A 22070-nucleotide genomic window follows, 5' to 3' on the forward strand; every position below is an offset into this window, starting at 1 on the left:
TTACTAAGATCCAAACACCTTGCTGTAAACAGCGTGTGCAATCTATAAAATAGCGTGTACCATATTACAATTACAACAGTAGTGAATATCCATTGAAGGATGGTGGTAAGTCAAAGGGTCCCCCAGATGAGCTAGAAGAAGCTTTTAGCAGGGGGCCCAGAGGACAGTATATGCATGGAATGCTGAAACATGGTGGCAAGCACAAAAACGCGATATGATAAACACCAAATAGGAGCACTAAAGCAAGCATACACGTACATACATACACTACCGTTCAAAAGTTTGGGGTCACCCAAACAATTTAGTGGAATAGCCTTCATTTCTAAGAACAAGAATAGACTGTCGAGTTTCAGATGAAAGTTCTCTTTTTCTGGCCATTTTGAGCGTTTAATTGACCCCCACAAATGTGATGCTCCAGAAACTCAATCTGCTCAAAGGAAGGTCAGTTTTGTAGCTTCTGTAACGAGCTAAAGTGTTTTCAGGTGTGTGAACATGATTGCACAAGGGTTTTCTAATCATCAATTAGCCTTCTGAGCCAACGAGCAAACACATTGTACCATTAGAACACTCTAGTGATAGTTGCTGGAAATGGGCCTCTATACACCTATGTAGATATTGCACCAAAAAGCAGACATTTGCAGCTAGAATAGTCATTTACCACATTAGCAATGTATAGAGCAGGGGTCACCAACCTTTTTGAAAGCAAGAGCTACTTCTTGGGTAGTGATTAATGCGAAGGGCTACCAGTTTGATACACACTTCAATAAATTGCCAGAAATAGCCAATTTGCTCAATTTACCTTTAACTCTATGTTATTATTAATAATTAATGATATTTACACTTAATTGAACGGTTTAAAAGAGGAGAAAACACGAAAAAAATGACAATTAAATTTTGAAACATAGTTTATCTTCAATTTCGACTCTTTAAAATTCAAAATTCAACCGAAAAAAAGAAGAGAAAAACGAGCTAATTCGAATCTTTTTGAAAAAATTAAATAAATAATTTATGGAACATCATTAGTATTTTTTCCTGATTAAGATTAATTTTAGAATTTGGATGACATGTTTTAAATAGGTTAAAATCCAATCTACACTTTGTTAGAATATATAACAAATTGTACCAAGCTATATTTCTAACAAAGACAAATCATTATTTCTTCTAGATTTTCCAGAACAAAAATTTTAAAAGAAATTCAAAAGACTTTGAAATAAGATTTAAATTTGATTCTACAGATTTTCTAGATTTGCCAGAATAATTTTTTTGAATTTTAATCATAATAAGTTTGAAGAAATATTTCACAAATATTCTTCGTCGAAAAAACAGAAGCTAAAATGAAGAATTAAATTAAAATGTATTTATTATTCTTTACAGTAAAAAAAATAAATGTACTTGAACATTGATTTAAATTGTCAGGAAAGAAGAGGAAGGAATTTAAAAGGTAAAAAGGTATATGTGTTTAAAAATCCTAAAATCATTTTTAAGGTTGTATTTTTTCTCTAAAATTGTCTTTCTGAAAGTTATAAGAAGCAAAGTAAAAAAATGAATGAATTTATTTAAACAAGTGAAGACCAAGTCTTTAAAATATTTTCTTGGATTTTCAAATTCTATTTGAGTTTTGTCTCTCTTAGAATTAAAAATGTCGAGCAAAGCGAGACCAGCTTGCTAGTAAATAAATACAATTTAAAAAATAGAGGCAGCTCACTGGTAAGTGCTGCTATTTGAGCTATTTTTAGAACAGGCCAGCGGGCTACTCATCTGGTCCTTACGGGCTACCTGGTGCCCGTGGGCACCACGTTGGTGACCCCTGGTATAGAGTGTATTTCTTTCAAGTTAAGACTAGTTTAAAGTTATCTTCATTGAAAAGTACAGTGCTTTTCCTTCAAAAATAAGGACATTTCAATGTGACCCCAAACTTTTGAACGGTAGTGTACATACATTCATTCAACCACGCACAACCCAACAGAAGTCTACCCCACATGAGGCATTAGAGATAAGTGGTTGATAGGTAAGTGTTCAGTTTCTTTTTGAAGTTGGAGAATGAATACAACATCCTGAGGCTCTCATCAAGCCAGTTCCAGATCTTTGGTCCCCTGCATGCAACACTTGGAGCAGTACAAGCCAGTAGACCATGTTTACCTGATATCAGGTCAAAGTTACGAGTGTTGTGGGCGTGGTGGAGACGATAGCTACAGAGCCTGAGATCCAGCCTGTGGTAGGTTAGACAAGCATTGTGATAAATATCGAACTCTGTCAGTCTTAAGAGATGATAATTATGGAATAGATGCCGAGCGGGGGCATTAAACTTGGACCATGACAGGGCTTGTATGATTTTCTTTTGCATGGATTCTAATTTGTGAAGGTACACTGCAAAAAGTCAGTGGTCAAAAACAAGTTAAAAAAAATACAAAAATTATGAGTATTTTATTTGAACTAAGCTAAATTATCTGCCAATAGAACAAGAAAATTCGGCTTTTCAAGACTTTCCAAAACAAGTAAAATTAGCTAACTTCAATGAACTCAAAAATAGCTTAAAATAAGTATATTCTCACTAATAACAAGTGTACTTTTCTTGGTAGAAAAAAAAGAGAGATTTTTGCTCAATATGTTGAAAAATGTTTGTAAATTTTAGCAGTGCCATTATCTTGACATAATGATATGCGCTCGGCATTACATTTCTTGAAACCAGCAAACTTATACTAAAAACTAGTTTATTGTTCTTAGTGGAAAGGCAACAAGGCAAGCGCTTGTTACTCTCGGGGTCTCCTAGCCGCTCAGGCAAATCATATGGTCTAAAAATGCATTTTTCCATGGATAACATGACATCATCGCCCCAAGTGCGTGCTCTTTCAGTCAATTAGTGCGCCATGGAAATGCCCCCCCCTCTACCTCAAAGAACTACTCACACCCAAATCCTCCACACGACAGGCTAACCTCCTCCAACCTCCGAGGACAAAGCTACGAGCAATGGGAGACCGGGCTTTCTGCTCCGCCGCTCCCAGTCTGTGGAACGCTCTCCCTGACCACATGAGGGCACCACAGACTGTGGATGCTTTTAAAAAAGGCTTAAAAACTAGAGATGTCCGATAACTGCTTTAAAATGTAATATCGGAAATTATCGGTATCGTTTTTTTTTATTATCGGTATCGTTTTTTAAATTTTTTTATTTTTTATTAAATCAACATAAAAAACACAAGATACACTTACAATTAGTGCACCAACCCAAAAAAACCTCCCTCCCCCATTTACACTCATTCACACAAAAGGGTTGTTTCTTTCTGTTATTAATATTCTGCTTCCTACATTATATATCAATATATATCAATACAGTCTGCAAGGGATACAGTCCGTAAGCACACATGATTGTGCGTGCTGCTGCTCCACTAATAGTACTAACCTTTAACACTTCATTTGACTCATTTTCTTTAATTACTAGTTTCTATGTAACTGTTTTTATATTGTTTTGCTTTCTTTTTTATACAAGAAAATGTTTTTATTTTATTTATCTTATTTTATTTTATAAATTTTTTGAAAAATGGACCTTATCTTTACCATACCTGGTTGTCCAAATTAGGCATAATAATGTGTTAATTCCACGACTGCATATATCGGTATTGGTAATTAAGAGTTGGACAATATCGGAATATCGGATATTGGCAAAAAGGTATTCTCGGACATCTCTATGAAAAACCCTTCTTTTTAAAAAAGCCTTTTTTTAAAAATTTTTTTAGATATATGCATGCTAGTTTTAGCTATTTGGCTGTTCTAGTTTTTAATTATTTAAAAAAAAATTATTTTTATTTGTATTTAATTTTTTTTAATACACTTTAGCACTTTGAGGTTGTTTACTCAATGTAAAGTGCTTTTTAAAATTAAAATCTAATTATTATTATTATTGTTATTATTATTATGACAGTTTGTCATGTTAGGTCGACCAGCAGAGGGCAGTCTTGTCCAGGAATTTTTTTTTTTTTTTGACCTGCTGACCTCTCGCACTGGTAGAGTGACGTTTATAAAGTCTGACTCCACAAACTCCGCCACAGGATGTTGGCCTGGCAAACACCACCCACGCATGTCGTCTGTCTGACCCACTTCTCTATTTTCCCTCCGTGTCCACCATCACGCTGCCTCCTGGCCTAAAAAGTCCTGCTGGCAGTTGTTTTCAATAAGTGACAGCGAGACGAGGGACGCTCAGCTCGGGTGTGACGAGGGTTGACGTGTTTGCTTTGCTGAAGGAGATAATTGGAAGCAGACGTTTTCCCACGCGGCTTTGAGTTGTTGACGCGCCGCGGATGTTTTTTGCAAGGCGCCGATCGACGCTCTGTTTCGGTCTCGTGCGAGAGTGCACGAGTGCTCGCAATCACCGTTATCAACGCAGCTGCGAGGTGTGGCAAACATGGCGGCGTAGCAACAAAGCGGGGAACTCGGAATCAGTCCACGGTTGGCACACATGCAAGATTTGAGTGCAATTAATGTGGAACGCAACGCCCACAGTCTCAACGTGCGCAATAGAAATGGCCCAAAATGGCTGGCATAGGTGGAGCGCTAATATTTTTAGCATACCGTATTTCCTTGAATTGCCGCCGGGAATATGGTATTCGCATGCCTAGAATTACAGCCGGGTCAAACTCGTTTCGCGAAATAATTAGCGCATGCTTGGCACTTCCGCCGGGTCAAATATGAGTCATTAAATGACTTCCTCCTCCTGGTGGTAGAGGGCGCTAGTGATCCTTCTTGCGACTGCTGGTACTGCAGAAGACCGGTGCTGCGGAAGAAGACAACAGGCAGCAAGAGTGAGGAGCCATTGTTTGCTTGTACTTTTACCATGGAGGATTACATATCTAAAATAAAACAGTTTTCTAAACTGGACTTTCAATCGAAGCAGGAGGTAATACTTAAAAGGAAGATCTCCATCGAGACAGAGAGACTTTTAAAACTGAAGAAAGATAAGGAAGACTTCTATAGGAGCTGCGCATGGATTCATTTATACCTAAAGGTAAGACCATAATAAAGTTTTTTTTTTTATTAAATGTGCTTTTCATGATAAGGTAAGCGCCGGAGTGAGAAGAGGTTTTAAAATTATTAACGCATGCTTGCCAATCCCGCATGCTTTTGGTAAACGCAGGAGTGAGAAGAGGTTTTAAATTAATTAGCGCCCCTGCGGCTATTCAAGGAAATACGGTAGCTCTGTGAGGTCCCGTAGCTAAGTTAGCTTCAATGGCGTCGTTAGCAACAGCATTGTTAAGCTTCGCCAGGCTGGAAAGCATCAACTGTGTATTTACATGTCCATGGTTTAATAGTATTGTTGATCTTCTGTCCATCCTTCCAGTCAGGGGTTTATTTCTTTTGTTTCTATCTGCAGTTAAGCCCGATGCTATCACGTTAGCTCCGTAGCTAAAGTGCCTCGCCGATGTATTGTCGTGGGGATAAAAGTCACTGTGAATGTCCATTTCGCGTTCTCGACTCTCATTTTCAAGAGGATATAGTATCCGAGGTGGTTTAAAATACAAATCCGTGATCCACAATAGAAAAAGGAGAAAGTGTGGAATCCAAAGAGCCAGCTTGTACCTAAGTTACGGTCAGAGCGAAAAAAGATACGTCCTGCACTGCACTCTAGTCCTTCACTCTCACGTTCCTCATCCACAAATCTTTCATCCTCGCTCAAATTAATGGGGTAATCGTCGCTTTCTCGGTCCGAATCGCTGGTGTAAACAATGGGGAAATGTGAGGAGCCCTTCAACCTGTGACGTCACGCTACTTCCGGTACAGGCAAGACTTTTTTTATCAGCGACCAAAAGTTGCGAACTTTATCGTCGATGTTCTCTACTCAATCTTTTCAGCAAAAATATGGCAATATCGCGAAATGATCAAGTATGACACATAGAATGGATCTGCTATCCCCGTTTAAATAAAAACATTTCATTTCAGTAGGCCTTTAAGTATGCAATGTATTTTTTTTGTATGCGTATTCAAGCTTGGAAGTAGCACTGAACAGTCGATAAAAAAAGCACAAAAAATGTGAATATAAAAAGTCAGTGTTCAAAAACAAGAAAAAAAAATACCAAAAATGAGGGTTTTTTTATTTGAACTAAGCAAAATTATCTGCCAATAGAACAAGAAAATTTGGCTTGTTAAGACTTTCCAAAACAAGCAAAATTAGCTAACTTCAAGCAAGCGCTTGTTACTCTCGGGGTCTCCTAGCCGCTCAGGCAAATCATATGGTCTAAAAATGCATTTTTCCATGGATAACATGACATCATCGCGTCAAGTGCGTGCTCTTTCAGTCAATTAGTGCGCATATATACAGCCCGGCCCCCGGCCAAAAATGTTTTAATTGTAATTTTGGAGAATTCATCTGAATGTGCATGAACTATTTCTGTTCAAAATTGTTAGAAATGTTAAATGTTTAAATATTAACTGTCAGTTTACTGTACTGTGCCAACTGTACTACTATATGAGTACGTGTTTTCTATTGTTTCATTGGAAATAAAACAGCAAAGTCCATTTGGCTGTCATCTGTTTTAATTATGAGACACAATTGTGTCAAAGTCAGGATTTTTTTATTTCATGCTTGAAATAAGAAATGATGACTTTAAAAAAGTAGTTTTCTACTTGTGAGTGTTGATGACACAGCTTTGCAACACTTGATATTCTAGTTTCAAGCATGTTTGACTCAATATAGCTCATCAAATCTCAGCAACAAGCTGTAATATCTTACTGAGATCATTTAGGAGCAAAACACTTAAAACAAGTAAAACACTCTAACATAAAATCTGCTTAGTGAGAAGAATGATCTTATCAGACAGAAAATAAGCAAATATCACCCTTATTTGACATATTTAATCTTACTTGGATTTCAGTTTTTGCAGTGTATACGCTGAGGGATACCACAGCAATCCTCTTTTGTTGTGTAAATATGCCCACCTAAAAATGTGAAGTTTTGACAATGAAGTCAAGCAAAATTCATAATTGGATAATATTGCAAAAAAAAAAGAAAAAGAAAAAAAAGAATGAATTTCTTGAAAAAAATAAATAAACAGGTGATTTCAATCATTAAGGAATGATATGATCCACTTCATTTTCTTTTAGTTTTTTTTATATCGGGTTTACAAACAATAAAATGCAATGCTTTTTCTGGTATGGATTAGAGATGTCCGATAATATCGGCCTGCCGATATTATCGGCCGATAAATGCGTTAAAATGTAATATCGGAAATTATCGGTATCGTTTTTTTAATTATCGGTATCGTTTTTTTTGTTTGTTTTTTTTAAAATTAAATCAACATAAAAAACACAAGATACACTTACAATTAATGCACCAACCCAAAAAACCTCCTCATTCACACAAAAGGGTTGTTTCTTTCTGTTATTAATATTCTGCTTCCTACATTATATATCAATATATATCAATACAGTCTGCAAGGGATACAGTCCGTAAGCACACATGATTGTGCGTGCTGCTGCTCCACTAATAGTACTAACCTTTAACAGTTAATGTTACTCATTTTCATTCATTACTAGTTTCTATGTAACTGTTTTTATATTGTTGTACTTTCTTTTTTATTCAAGAACATTTTTTTAATTTATTTATCTTATTTTATTTTATAATTTTTTTAAAAAAGTACCTTATCTTCACCATACCTGGTTGTCCAAATTATATCGGCAGGCCGATATTATCGGCCGATAAATGCGTTAAAATGTAATATCGGAAATTATCGGTATCGTTTTTTTTTATTATCGGTATCATTTTTTTTTTTTTTTTAACTTAAATCAACATAAAAAACACAAGATACACTTACAATTAATGCACCAACCCAAAAAACCTCCTCATTCACACAAAAGGGTTGTTTCTTTCTGTTATTAATATTCTGGTTCCTACATTATATATCAATATATATCAATACAGTCTGCAAGGGATACAGTCCGTAAGCACACATGATTGTGCGTGCTGCTGCTCCACTAATAGTACTAACCTTTAACAGTTCATTTGACTCATTTTCATTCATTACTAGTTTCAATGTAACTGTTTTTATATTGTTTTACTTTCTTTTTTATTCAAGAAAATGTTTTTAATTTATTTAATTGTATTATTTTTTTAAAAAAAAGGACCTTATCTTCACCATACCTGGTTGTCCAAATTAGGCATAATAATGTGTTGATTCCACGACTGTATATATCGGTATCGGTTGATATCGGTATCAGTAATTAAGAGTTGGACAATATCGGAATATCGGATATCGGCAAAAAGCCATTATCGGACATCCCTATTAAAAACCCTTCTTTTTAAAAAAAAACGTTTTTTTTAAAAGATATATGCATACTAGTTTCAGCTATTTGGCTGTTCTAGTTTTTAATTTAAATTTTTTTTAAGTCTTTTTATTTGTATTTAATTTTTTTTTTTTAATACACTGTAGCACTTTGAGGTTGTTTACTCAATGTAAAGTGCTTTTTACAATTATTATTATTGTTATTATTAGAGATGTCCGATAATATCGGCCGGCCGATATTATCGGCCGATAAAAACTTTAAAAATGTAATATCGGAAATTATCGGTATCGGTTTTTTTATTATCGGTATCGGTTTTTTTTTTAATTTTTTTTTTTAATTAAATAAACATAAAAAACACAAGATACACTTACAATTAGTGCACCAACCCAAAAAACCTCCCTCCCCCATTTACACTCATTCACACAAAAGGGTTGTTTCTTTCTGTTATTAATATTCTGCTTCCTACATTATATATCAATATATATCAATACAGTCTGCAAGGGATACAGTCCGTAAGCACACATGATTGTGCGTGCTGCTGCTCCACTAATAGTACTAACCTTTAACAGTTCATTTTACTAATTTTCATTCATTACTAGTTTCTATGTAACTGATTTTATATTGTTTTACTTTCTTTTTTATTCAAGAAAATGTTTTTAATTTATTTATCTTATTTCATTGTATTAAATTTTTTTTTTAAAAAGACCTTATCTTCACCATACCTGGTTGTCCAAATTAGGCATAATAATGTGTTGATTCCACGACTGTATATATCGGTTGATATCGGTATCGGTAATTAAGAGTTGAGCAATATCGGAATATCGGATATCGGCAAAAAAGACATTATCGGACATCCCTATTTGTAATGCTTTTGAAAATGCGTGCTGCTGCTCCACTAATAGTACTAACCTTTAACAGTTAATTTTACTCATTTTCATTCATTACTAGTTTCTATGTAACTGTTTTTATATTGTTTTACTTTCTTTTTTATTCAAGAAAATGTTTTTAATTTATTTAATTGTATTAATTTTTTTAAAAAAGTACCTTATCTTCACCATACCTGGTTGTCCAAATTAGGCATAATAATGTGTTAATTCCACGACTGTATATATCGGTATCGGTTGATATCGGTATCGGTAATTAAGAGTTGGACAATATCGGCAAAAAGCCATTATCGGACATTCCTTTTAAAAATCCTTCTTTTTAAAAAAAAACCTTTTTTTTTAAAGATATATGCATACTAGTTTTAGCTATTTGGCTGTTCTAGTTTTTAATTTTAATTTTTTTTAAGTCTTTTTATTTGTATTTAATTTTTTTTTTTTAATACACTGTAGCAGTTTGAGGTTGTTTACTCAATGTAAAGTGCTTTTTACAATTATTATTATTGTTATTATTAGAGATGTCCGATAATATCGGCCGGCCGATATCGGTATCGTTTTTTTTTTGTTTTTTTTAAATTAAATCAACATAAAAAACACAAGATACACTTACAATTAGTGCACCAACCCAAAAAACCTCCCTCCCCCATTCACACTCATTCACACAAAAGGGTTGTTTCTTTCTGTTATTAATATTCTGCTTCCTACATTATATATCAATATATATCAATACAGTCTGCAAGGGATACAGTCCGTAAGCACACATGATTGTGCGTGCTGCTGCTCCACTAATAGTACTAACCTTTAACAGTTCATTTGACTCATTTTCATTAATTACTAGTTTCTATGTAACTGTTTTTATATTGTTTTACTTTCTTTTTTATTCGAGAAAATGTTTTTAATTTATTTATCTTATTTTATTTTATAATTTTTTTTTAAAAGTACCTTATCTTCACCATACCTGGTTGTCCAAATTATATCGGCAGGCCGATATTATCGGCCGATAAATGCGTTAAAATGTAATATCGGAAATTATCGGTATCGTTTTTTTTTATTATCGGTATCATTTTTATTTATTTTTTTAAAATTAAATCAACATAAAAAACACAAGATACACTTACAATTAATGCACCAACCCAAAAAACCTCCTCATTCACACAAAAGGGTTGTTTCTTTCTGTTATTAATATTCTGCTTCCTACATTATATATCAGGGGTCACCAACGCGGTGCCCGCGGGCACCAGGTAGCCCTTAAGGACCAGATGAGTAGCCCGCCGGCCTGTTCTAAAAATAGCTCAAATAGCAGCACTTACCAGTGAGCTGCCTCTAATTTTTAAATTTTACTTATTTACTAGCAAGCTGGTCTCGCTTTACCCGACATTTTTAATTCTAAGAGAGACAAAACTCAAATAGAATTTGAAAATCCAAAAAAATATTTTAAAGACTTGGTCTTCACTTGTTTAAATAAATTCATTAATTTTTTTTACTTTGCTTCTTATAACTTTCAGAAAGACAATTTTAGAGAAAAAATACAACCTTAAAAATTATTTTAGGATTTTTAAACACATATACTGTACTTTTTTACCTTTTGAATTCCTTCCTCTTCTTTCCTGACAATTTAAATCAATGTTCAAGTAAAAAAAAAAATTTTTATTGTAAAGAATAATAAATACATTTTAATTTAATTCTTCATTTTAGCTTCTTTTTTTCGACGAAGAATATTTGTGAAATATTTCTTCAAACTTATTATGATTAAAATTCAAAAAAATTATTCTGGCAAATCTAGAAAATCTGTAGAATCAATTTTAAATGTTATTTCAAAGTCTTTTGAATTTCTTTTAAAATTTTTGTTCTGGAAAATATAGAAGTAATAATGATTTGTCTTTGTTAGAAATATAGCTTGGTCCAATTTGTTATATATTCTAACAAAGTGTGGATTGGATTTTAACCTATTTAAAACATGTCATCAAAATTCTAAAATTAATCTTAATCAGGAAAAATTACCAATGATGTTCCATAAATTCTTTTTTAAAATTTTTCTCTTCTTTTTTTCGGGTGAATTTAGAATTTTAAAGAGTCGAAATTGAAGATAAACTATGTTTCAAAATTTAATTGTCATTTTTTGGGGGTTTTCTCTTCTTTTAAACCGTTCAATTAAGTGTAAATATCATTAATTATTAATAATAACAGAGTTAAAGGTAAATTGAGCAAATTGGCTATTTCTGGCAATTTATTTAAGTGTGTATCAAACTGGTAGCCCTTCGCATCAATCAGTACCCAAGAAGTAGCTCTTGGTTTCAAAAAGGTTGGTGACCCCTGTTATATATCAATACAGTCTGCAAGGGATACAGTCCGTAAGCACACATGATTGTGCGTGCTGCTGCTCCACTAATAATACTAACCTTTAACAGTTAATTTTACTCATTTTCATTAATTACTAGTTTCTATGTAACTGATTTTATATTGTTTTACTTTCTTTTTTATTCAAGAAAATGTTTTTAATATATTTATCTTATTTTATTTTATTAATTAAAAAAAAAAAAAAGGACCTTATCTTCACCATACCTGGTTGTCCAAATTAGGCATAATAATGTGTTAATTCCACAACTGTGTATATCAGTATCAGTATCGGTTGATATCGGTATCGGTAATTAAAGAGTTGGACAATATCGGAATATCGGATATCGGCAAAAAGCCATTATCGGACATCCCTAGTTATTATTATTATGGCAGTTTTTTTTTAAGGTTTTGAGATAACTCAATCAAAAAATAATAAAATATCTTTGGGGGGAAAAAATGGTGTAAACAGCGCCCTCTAGTGGGTCAGAGTTTCTCTGCACTATAGTTATGCGATTGGAAAATTAGCCATGTTGAGGCCTGGAGTTTGTTTTAAGGTGGAACGGCAGGTAAACTTCAGAGTTGCCTTTAGGAGGGAATATTATTACATTTTATTACATCTATTGGATACGTTTGTGATCGTCCGTGTTATTTGTCGTGTTCGAAAATAATTTAAAGAAGTCAAACAAGTGAAAAGAGTGACGAACGCCACCCGCCCCGCGTGGATGTGTGGAGTGCCTCCTTAACTGCTGAGTGCTGGCACTTCAGCCTGGAAGGGGGCGTGGCCAGTACGATTTGTGGGCGGTTCCTTTTAGGAGGGGAGGGGGAGAAAAAGAAAAAAAGCTGGCGAAAAAAAAAAAAAAAAATCACGTGTTTGGAGATCAAAGGAGCCGCGCTTTGTAGCGAAGAAGAGGGAGGGGTGAGAAAGAAAGGGTTAGGGGGGGAGAGAGAGAGAGGGGGGGGGGGGAGAGAGAGAGTGTCATTGACAAGACTCCACTGGTGAAATAAACACGCTCCTCCACGGCTCGCCTTTGCGCACATTTTCGCTCCCTTTCCCCCCCCCCACCCCTTCCCTGTTATCGGACCTTCGGACACGGACTGTTCGGACTCGGGTTCGAAATTATGTTCGGATCGGCGCCGCGGATCCAGCCGGCGAGGGCATGACGACGACGCCGACCGCGAGGAGGAGGAGGAGGAGGAGGATGATGACCACCGTGCTGCGGGGCGGCTCGGATCGGGACCCCGGCGGAGGAGGCGGCGGCGGCGGCGGTGGCGGCGGCGGTGGAGGTGGAGGCGGCGCCGTCCTGCCGCTGCTGGCCGTGGTGGCCGCGTCCCTCCTGGGCGCCGCGCTGGGCAAGGATACGGCCTTTGTGGAGGTGGTCCTGTTCGAGTCCAGTCCCAGCGGGGATTACACCACGTACACCACGGGCTTGCAGGGACGCTTCTCCAGAGCCGGAGCCACCATCAGCGCGGAGGGGGAGATCGTCCAAGTACGTGTCAAGTGTCTTCTTTTTGTCATTTTTTATTTTATTTTACCCCCTTTTTGTGTCTTGCAAACTTTGACAGGAGTTGCGTGTGTGTGTGTGTGTGTGTGTGTGTGTGTGTGTGTGTGTGTGTGTGTGTGTGTGTGTGTGTGTGCGTGTGTGTGTGAGGATGGTACGACTTTGCAGCCCAATGCGGTCACAAGATGGCTCCTATCTTGTGGAATTCATTCACCGGGGAAACACGCCGGTTTGCAGCAACTTTGTTTGTTGTTCGGTGGCTTCGAGTTTGCACTGATTTGCACTGAAAAGTGTGCACACTTGCTGGCAAAGTTGCCATGTTTGTTTGTTGACTGGCCTTAGTGTGTGTGTGTGTGTGTGTGGAGGGGAGGTACTTCCGCCGTGTAGGCTGCTTTCAAAGTTACACACTTTTAAGATTTATGCGTGTGTGTGTGTGTGTGTGTGTGTGTGTGTGTGTGTTCTTGTGTTTTTACGCTTCTTGAGACATCAACAAGGAAAAGTACCTTATGGTCCCAATACAGAAAACCATTGCATCTTAATAGAGAGCCATGTACTAGAGTCCGTGAACATTGCTCCAAAGTCAGGATTTTTTTTTGTTGATTTAATGTGCATACAAAAGTAAAGAGTTTGCACTGATTTGCACTGAAAAGTGTGCACACTTGCTGGCAAAGTTGCCATGTTTGTTTGTTGACTGGCCTTAGTGTGTGTGTGTGTGTGGAGGGGAGGTACTTCCGCCGTGTAGGCTGCTTTCAAAGTTACACACTTTAAGATTTATGCGTGTGTGTGTGTGTGTGTTCTTGTATTTTTACGCTTCTTGAGACATCAACAAGGAAAAGTACCTTATGGTCCCAATACAGAAAACCATTGCATCTTAATAGAGAGCCATGTACTAGAGTCCGTGAACATTGCTCCAAAGTCAGGATTTTTGTTGTTGATTTAATGTGCATACAAAAGTAAAGAGTTTGCACTGATTTGCACTGAAAAGTGTGCACACTTGCTGGCAAAGTTGCCATGTTTGTTTGTTGACTGGCCTTAGTGTGTGTGTGTGTATGTGTGTGTGTGAGAGTGTGTGTAGAGGGGAGGTACATCCGACGTGTGCGTGTGTGTGTGTGTGTGTGTGTGTGTGTTCTTGTATTTTTACGCTTCTTGAGACATCAACAAGGAAAAGTACCTTATGGTCCCAATACAGAAAACCATTGCATCTTAATAGAGAGCCATGTACTAGCGTCCGTGAACATTGCTCCAAAGTCAGGATTTTTGTTGTTGATTTAATGTGCATACAAAAGTAAAGAGTTTGCACTGATTTGCACTGAAAAGTGTGCACACTGGCTGGCAAAGTTGCCATGTTTGTTTGTTGACTGGCCTTAGTGTGTGTGTGTGTGTGTGTGTGTGTGTGTGTGTGTGTGTGTGTGTGTGTGTGTGTGTGTGTGGAGGGGAGGTACTTCCGCCGTGTAGGCTGCTTTCAAAGTTACACACTTTAAGATCTATGCGTGTGTGTGTGTGTGTGTGTGTGTGTGTGTGTGTGTGTGTTCTTGTATTTTTACGCTTCTTGAGACATCAACAAGGAAAAGTACCTTCCACAGTATGGTCCCAATACAGAAAACCATTGCATCTTAATAGAGAGCCATGTACTAGCGTCCGTGAACATTGCTCCAAAGTCAGGATTTTTGTTGTTGATTTAATGTGCATACAAAAGTAAAGAGTTTGCACTGATTTGCACTGAAAAGTGTGCACACTGGCTGGCAAAGTTGCCATGTTTGTTTGTTGACTGGCCTTAGTGTGTGTGTGTGTGTGTGTGTGTGTGTGTGTGTGTGTGTGTGTGTGTGTGTGTGTGTGGAGGGGAGGTACTTCCGCCGTGTAGGCTGCTTTCAAAGTTACACACTTTTAAGATTTATGCGTGTGTGTGTGTGTGTGTTCTTGTATTTTTGCGCTTCTTGAGACATCAACAAGGAAAAGTACCTTCCACAGTATGGTTCCAATACAGAAAACCATTGCATCTTAATAGAGAGCCATGTACTAGAGTCTGTGAACATTGCTCCAAAGTCAGGATTTTTGTTGTTGATTTAATGTGCATACAAAAGTAAAGAGTTTGCACTGATTTGCACTGAAAAGTGTGCACACTTGCTGGCAAAGTTGCCATGTTTGTTTGTTGACTGGCCTTAGTGTGTGTGTGTGTGTGTGTGTGTGTGTGAGAGAGAGTGTGTGTAGAGGGGAGGTACATCCGACGCGTGCGTGTGTGTGTGTGTGTGTGTGTATGTGTGTGTGTGTGTTCTTGTATTTCTACCCTTCTTGAGACATCAACAAGGAAAAGTACCTTCCACAGTATGGTCCCAATACAGAAAACCATTGCATCTTAATAGAGAGCCATGTACTAGAGTCCGTGAACATTGCTCCAAAGTCAGGATTTTTGTTGTTGATTTAATGTGCATACAAAAGTAAAGAGTTTGCACTGATTTGCACTGAAAAGTGTGCACACTTGCTGGCAAAGTTGCCATGTTTGTTTGTTGACTGGCCTTAGAGTGTGTGTGTGTGTGTGTGTGTGTGTGTGTGTGTGTGTGTGTGTGTGTGTGTGTGTGTGTGTGTGTGTGTGTGTGTGTGTGTGTGGAGGGGAGGTACTTCCGCCGTGTAGGCTGCTTTCAAAGTTACACACTTTAAGATTTATGCGTGTGTTTGTGTGTTCTTGTATTTTTACGCTTCTTGAGACATCAACAAGGAAAAGTACCTTCCACAGTATGGTCCCAATACAGAAAACCATTGCATCTTAATAGAGAGCCATGTACTAGAGTCCGTGAACATTGCTCCAAAGTCAGGATTTTTTTTTGTTGATTTAATGTGCATACAAAAGTAAAGAGTTTGCACTGATTTGCACTGAAAAGTGTGCACACTTGCTGGCAAAGTTGTCATGTTTGTTTGTTGACTGGCCTTAGAGTGTGTGTGTGTGTGTGTGTTCTTGTATTTCTACCCATCTTGAGACATCAACAAGGAAAAGTACCTTCCATATGAGGACCGGTGAACAGTATGGTCCCAATACATAAAAAACCATTGCATCTAAGAGTCTGTGAACATTGCTTCAAAGTCAGGATTTTTTTGTTGTTTGAATGTGCGTACAAAAGTAAACATTGACAGGTGCATATATGATCAAATAAGACGGCAGCTAAAAAAGAAATTCCTTGTTCATCCCTCGAAAAAACCCGCCAGGGGAACAGCTGACTTTTGTTTTAATTTTGCGAAGTAAAATTCCGATTGTTATTATAATATTGCCAACATTTTTAAGTTTTCTTCGAGTTTGCACTGATTTGCGCTGAAAAGTGTGCACACTTGCTTGCAAAGTTGCCATGTTTGTTTGTTGACTGGCCTTAGTGTGTGTGAGTGTGAAGCGCCATGTAGGCTGCTTTCAAAGTTACACACTTTAAGATTTATTGTATTTTTACCCTTCTTGAGACATCAACAATCCTTGTGAGGACCGGTGAACAGTATGGTCCCGATACAGAAAACCATTGCATCTAATAGAGAGCTATGTACTAGAGTCCGTGAACATTGCTCCAAAGTCAGGATTTGATGCGCATACAAAAGTAAACATTGACAGGTAAAACAAGACGGCAGCGAAAGAAGGACTTCCTTGTTCATCCCCGAAAAAACCCGCCAGGTGAACAGCTGACTTTTGTCGTAATTTTGCCGAGTAAAATTCCGATTGTTGTTATAATATTGCCAACATTTTAAAGTTTTCTTATAAAATTGTGACTTTTGTCGAGTAAAATTGCGACTCTTTTCATAAAGTTGCCAAAATGTGAAGCTTTTCTTGTAAAATTGCAACGGTTATTAAGTACAATTCCAACTTTTATCATTATATTGCACAAATGTTCAGTTTTTCTTGTCAAATTTTGACTTGCGTTGAGTAAAATTACGACTTTTGTCATAATACTAGAGGTAGGCATTTTTCATAGGAGGACCGGTGAACAGTATGGTCCCAATACAGAAAACCATTGGATCTAATAGAGAGCTATGTACTAGAGTCCGTGAACATTGCTCCAAAGTCATGATTTAATGCGCATACAAAAGTAAACATTGACAGGTAAAACAAGACGGCAGCTAAAGGACTTCTTTGTTCATCCCTGAAAAAACCCGCCAGGTGAACAAAATCATAATTTTGCCAAATAAAATTCCGGTTATTATTATAATATTGCCAACATTTTAAAGTTTTCTTATTTGGGGCGTGGTTGGGGGCGGGGTTATTTACAGCTAGAATTCACCAACTTGAGTATTTCATATATATTTCATATATATATATATGTACATATATATATATATATATATATATATATATATATATATATATATATATATATATATATATATATATATATATATATATATATATATATATATATATATACATATATTTTATTTACATAGAAAAAAACAAACAAACTTGAATTTCAGTGTTCCGGTGGCTAGCCATTAGATGGCAGTATTGTCCTGTTTAACTTCTCCGTTCATGATGAGTCTATCATTTCGGCCGCCATGTCTGTAATTTCCTCGTTCTTCTGCTTCGTCTCCTTGTTGTGTGCGCAGTTGTGCACTCTATAAAAGCCCTAGATGTTATGACGTCTTTGGGCAGGCGAGCTGTTTATATTGTGGGAAAGCGGACGTGAGAACAGGCTGTCCCCACTCAGTCTCAGGTCCGCATTGAGCTGGAGGGGGCGCTGAATACCGGGATTCTCCCGCTAAAAACGGGAGGGTTGGCAAGTATGCCTTCCATAGGAGGACCGGTGAACAGTATGGTCCCAATACAGAAAACCATTGCATCTAATAGAGAGCCATGCACTAGAATCTGTGAACATTGCTCCAAAGTGATTTAATGTGCATACTTCCGCCATATAGGCTGCTTTCAAAGTTACACACTTTATGATGCGTGTGTGTGTGTGTGTGTGTGTGTGCTTGTATTTGTTCTTGAGACGTCAACAAGGAAAAGTACCTTCCATTTGAGGACTAAAATCATGGTCCCAAAGGGGAAAACCATTGCATCTAATAGAGAATGTTTCATTTGTACCCCTGGTGGCAAAATCTATCTAAATTAAGGTGGTCCCAAAAAGGAGGGATTTTTCAAATTGACTCTGTTGCAAGTCTTGTGTATTCTTTGTAACTTGTGTGTGTGCGCTATGGCTATTGAGTTTGAGCTTTTTTTATATTTGCATAGTTTGCATATATTATTAATGTTGCAAATACAAATCTATATATATCTAGAAGGTGTAGGCATTTTTCGGAGGTCTGAAGAAGGTAACAAATACCAGAAAGTGTGTGTGAGTGTGTTGTTAGGAGCTCACAACTACAAAGAGAAAAAAAAGCCCTCCATGCCAAGTGCTAATTTCAACTTTTATGATGGTTGCTTCATCCTCTCGGCCACTGAGGCTTTTGATGTTGCAACTTCCTGACCTTCTTCATTTGTTTGATTTGAGGCCGATTGCTGGGAGGATAACCATTCAAAAGTCTTTGTAGTTTTCACGCATTGGGAATCTGTTATCTGAGACTCAGACTTTTATGCTGCAGAACAAGTGTGTGTCATTTTGTAGCCTGGCCTCAAATGCTACTAAGTACTTCTGTAGTACTATGTAGCATGCAGTGAGACATACTGTACTACAGTACTATGTAGCATGCAGTGTGAGCAGGACATACTGTACTGTAATACAACATACTGTACTACAGTACTATGTAGCATGCAGTGTGAGCAGGACATACTGTACTACAGTACTATGTAGCATGCAGTGGGAGCTGGACATACTGTACTGTAGTAAAACATACTGTACTACAGTACTATGTAGCATGCAGTGGGAGTGGGACATACTGTACTGTAGTACCACATACTGTACTGTAGTACAACATACTGTACTGTAGTAAAACATACTGTACTGTAGTACCACATACTGTACTACAGTACTATGTAGCATGCAGTGGGGGTGGGACATACTGTACTGTAGCACAACATACTGTACTACGGTACTATGTAGCATGCAGTGGGAGTGGGACATACTGTACTGTAGTACAACATACTGTACTGTAGTACAACATACTGAACTACAGTACTATGTAGCATGCAGTGGGAGTGGGACATACTGTACTGTAGTACAACATACTGTACTGTAGTACAACATACTGTACTACAGTACTATGTAGCATGCAGTGGGAGTGGGACATACTGTACTGTAGTACAACATACTGTACTGTAGTACAACATACTGTACTACAGTACTATGTAGCATGCAGTGGGAGTGGGACATACTGTACTGTAGTACCACATACTGTACTGTAGTACAACATACTGTACTGTAGTACAACATACTGTACTACAGTACTATGTAGCATGCAGTGGGAGTGGGACATACTGTACTGTAGTACAACATACTGTACTGTAGTACAACATACTGTACTACAGTACTACAGCATATCTCCATGGTAATGTGTGTTGTATACATCATGAAGTACATAAAGTGGTTTGTGTAGCATATTTCCATGGTAATGTACATTGTGTACATCATGAAGTACATACAGTGGTTTGTGTAGCATATTTCCATGGTAATGTACATCATGAAGTACATAAAGTGGTTTGTGTAGCATATTTCCACGGTAATGTACATTGTGTACATCATGTAGTACATACAGTGGTTTGTGTAGCATATTTCCATGGTAATGTACATTGTGTACATCATGAAGTACATAAAGTGGTTTGTGTAGCATATTTCCATGGTAATGTACATCATGAAGTACATAAAGTGGTTTGTGTAGCATATTTCCACGGTAATGTACATTGTGTACATCATGTAGTACATACAGTGGTTTGTGTAGCATATTTCCATTGTAATGTACATTGTGTACATCATGAAGTACATAAAGTGGTTTGTGTGGCATAAGTCCATGGTAATGTACATTGTGTAGATCATGAAGTACATAAAGTGGTTTGTGTAGCATATTTCCATGGTAATGTACATCATGAAGTACATAAAGTGGTTTGTGTAGCATATTTCCACGGTAATGTACATTGTGTACATCATGTAGTACATACAGTGGTTTGTGTAGCATATTTCCATGGTAATGTACATTGTGTACATCATGAAGTACATAAAGTGGTTTGTGTAGCATATTTCCATGGTAATGTACATCATGAAGTACATAAAGTGGTTTGTGTAGCATATTTCCACGGTAATGTACATTGTGTACATCATGTAGTACATACAGTGGTTTGTGTAGCATATTTCCATTGTAATGTACATTGTGTACATCATGAAGTACATAAAGTGGTTTGTGTGGCATAAGTCCATGGTAATGTACATTGTGTACATCATGAAGTACATAAAGTGGTTTGTGTAGCATATTTCCATGGTAATGTACGTTGTGTAGATCATGAAGTACATAAAGTGGTTTGTGTAGCATATTTCCATGGTAATGTACATCATGAAGTACATACAGTGGTTTGTGTAGCATATTTCCATGTTAATGTACATTGTGTACATCATGAAGTACATAAAGTGGTTTGTGTAGCATATTTCCACGGTAATGTACGTTGTGTACATCATGAAGTACATAAAGGGGTTTGTGTAGCATATTTCCATGGTAATGCACGTTGTGTACATCATAAAGTGGTTTGCGTAGCATAATTCCATGGTAATGTACATTGTGTACATCATAAAGTACATAAAGTGGTTTGTGTAGCATATTTCCATGGTAATGTGCGTTGTGCACTGTACATCATTAATTACATAAAGTGGTTTGTGTAGCATATTTCCACGGTAATGTGTGTTGTGTACATCATAAAGTGGTTTGTGTGGCATAACTCCATGGTAATGTACCTTGTGTACATCATAAAGTACATAAAGTGGTTTGTGTAGCATATTTCCATGGTAATGTACATTGTGTACATCATGAAGTACATAAAGTGGTTTGTGCAGCATATTTCCATGGTAATGTACGTTGTGTTCATCATAAAGTGGTTTGTGTGGCATATTTCCACATTGTGTACATTATAAAGTACATACAGTGGTTTGTGTAGCATATTTCCACGTTGTGTACATTATAAAGTACATACAGTGGTTTGTATAGCATATTTCCACGTTGTGTACATTATAAAGTACATCAAGTGGTTTGTGTAGCATATTTCCACATTGTGTACATTATAAAGTACATCAAGTGGTTTGTGTAGCATATTTCCACGTTGTGTACATTATAAAGTACATCAAGTGGTTTGTGTAGCATATTTCCACATTGTGTACATTATAAAGTACATCAAGTGGTTTGTGTAGCATATTTCCACGTTGTGTACATTATAAAGTACATCAAGTGGTTTGTGTAGCATATTTCCACGTTGTGTACATTATAAAGTACATCAAGTGGTTTGTGTAGCATATTTCCACATTGTGTACATTATAAAGTACATCAAGTGGTTTGTGTAGCATATTTCCACGTTGTGTACATTATAAAGTACATCAAGTGGTTTGTGTAGCATATTTCCACGTTGTGTACATTATAAAGTACATCAAGTGGTTTGTGTAGCATATTTCCACGTTGTGTACATTATAAAGTACATCAAGTGGTTTGTGTAGCATATTTCCACGTTGTGTACATTATAAAGTACATCAAGTGGTTAGTGAAATAGTTCCCCAGCATCTCGGAGGACGTGCATTGATGGCGTGCAGACGAGCGTTGTGCTCCATAAAGCTGCATTGTTGTGTCTCGGGCCACAAAGTACATTCTTATTCCCAAGACGAGTCTTTACTGTGCAAGAGCCAGCCCAGTCCAGCTCTGCCCAGCCCAGCTCAGCTCAGCCCAGCCCAGCCCAGCCCAGCTCAGCCCAGCCCAGCCCAGCCCAGCGATACGCGGCGTTCAAAGCGCCGCCGCCGCAGCCAAAAAGGCCCTTGTTTATGCGCCGCCGCGGCCATTTGGCGCCACTCGCCGACCGCACGCAAGCGGCGGACGTCAGCTTTACATCGGAAAACCACGTCTATTTAGGTCTGCTTTCTTTCGCCGGCGTAGCCGATGACCACTCCGAGGCGGCCCGTGTTTTGACTCGCTATAATGAGCGGCGGGGCGTCCGGTC

At 37.3% G+C, this 22070-nt stretch overlaps 1 protein-coding gene across 2 annotated transcripts in view; it reads left to right on the forward strand.

The window, feature by feature from the left end:
* Nucleotides 1–12358: 12358 nt before the first annotated feature.
* znrf3 (zinc and ring finger 3) overlaps nucleotides 12359–22070 on the forward strand; it is a 162875-nt gene continuing 153163 nt past the window's right edge. For both annotated transcript variants that reach the window (XM_062024430.1, XM_062024431.1), the window contains exon 1: nucleotides 12359–12973. In XM_062024430.1, coding sequence (XP_061880414.1) covers nucleotides 12644–12973 — 330 coding nt within the window. In that variant the 5' untranslated portion in view covers nucleotides 12359–12643. The remainder of the gene's footprint in view (nucleotides 12974–22070) is intronic.

Source organism: Entelurus aequoreus, linkage group LG17, assembly GCF_033978785.1.
Source record: "Entelurus aequoreus isolate RoL-2023_Sb linkage group LG17, RoL_Eaeq_v1.1, whole genome shotgun sequence".
Lineage (NCBI taxonomy): Eukaryota > Metazoa > Chordata > Actinopteri > Syngnathiformes > Syngnathidae > Entelurus > Entelurus aequoreus.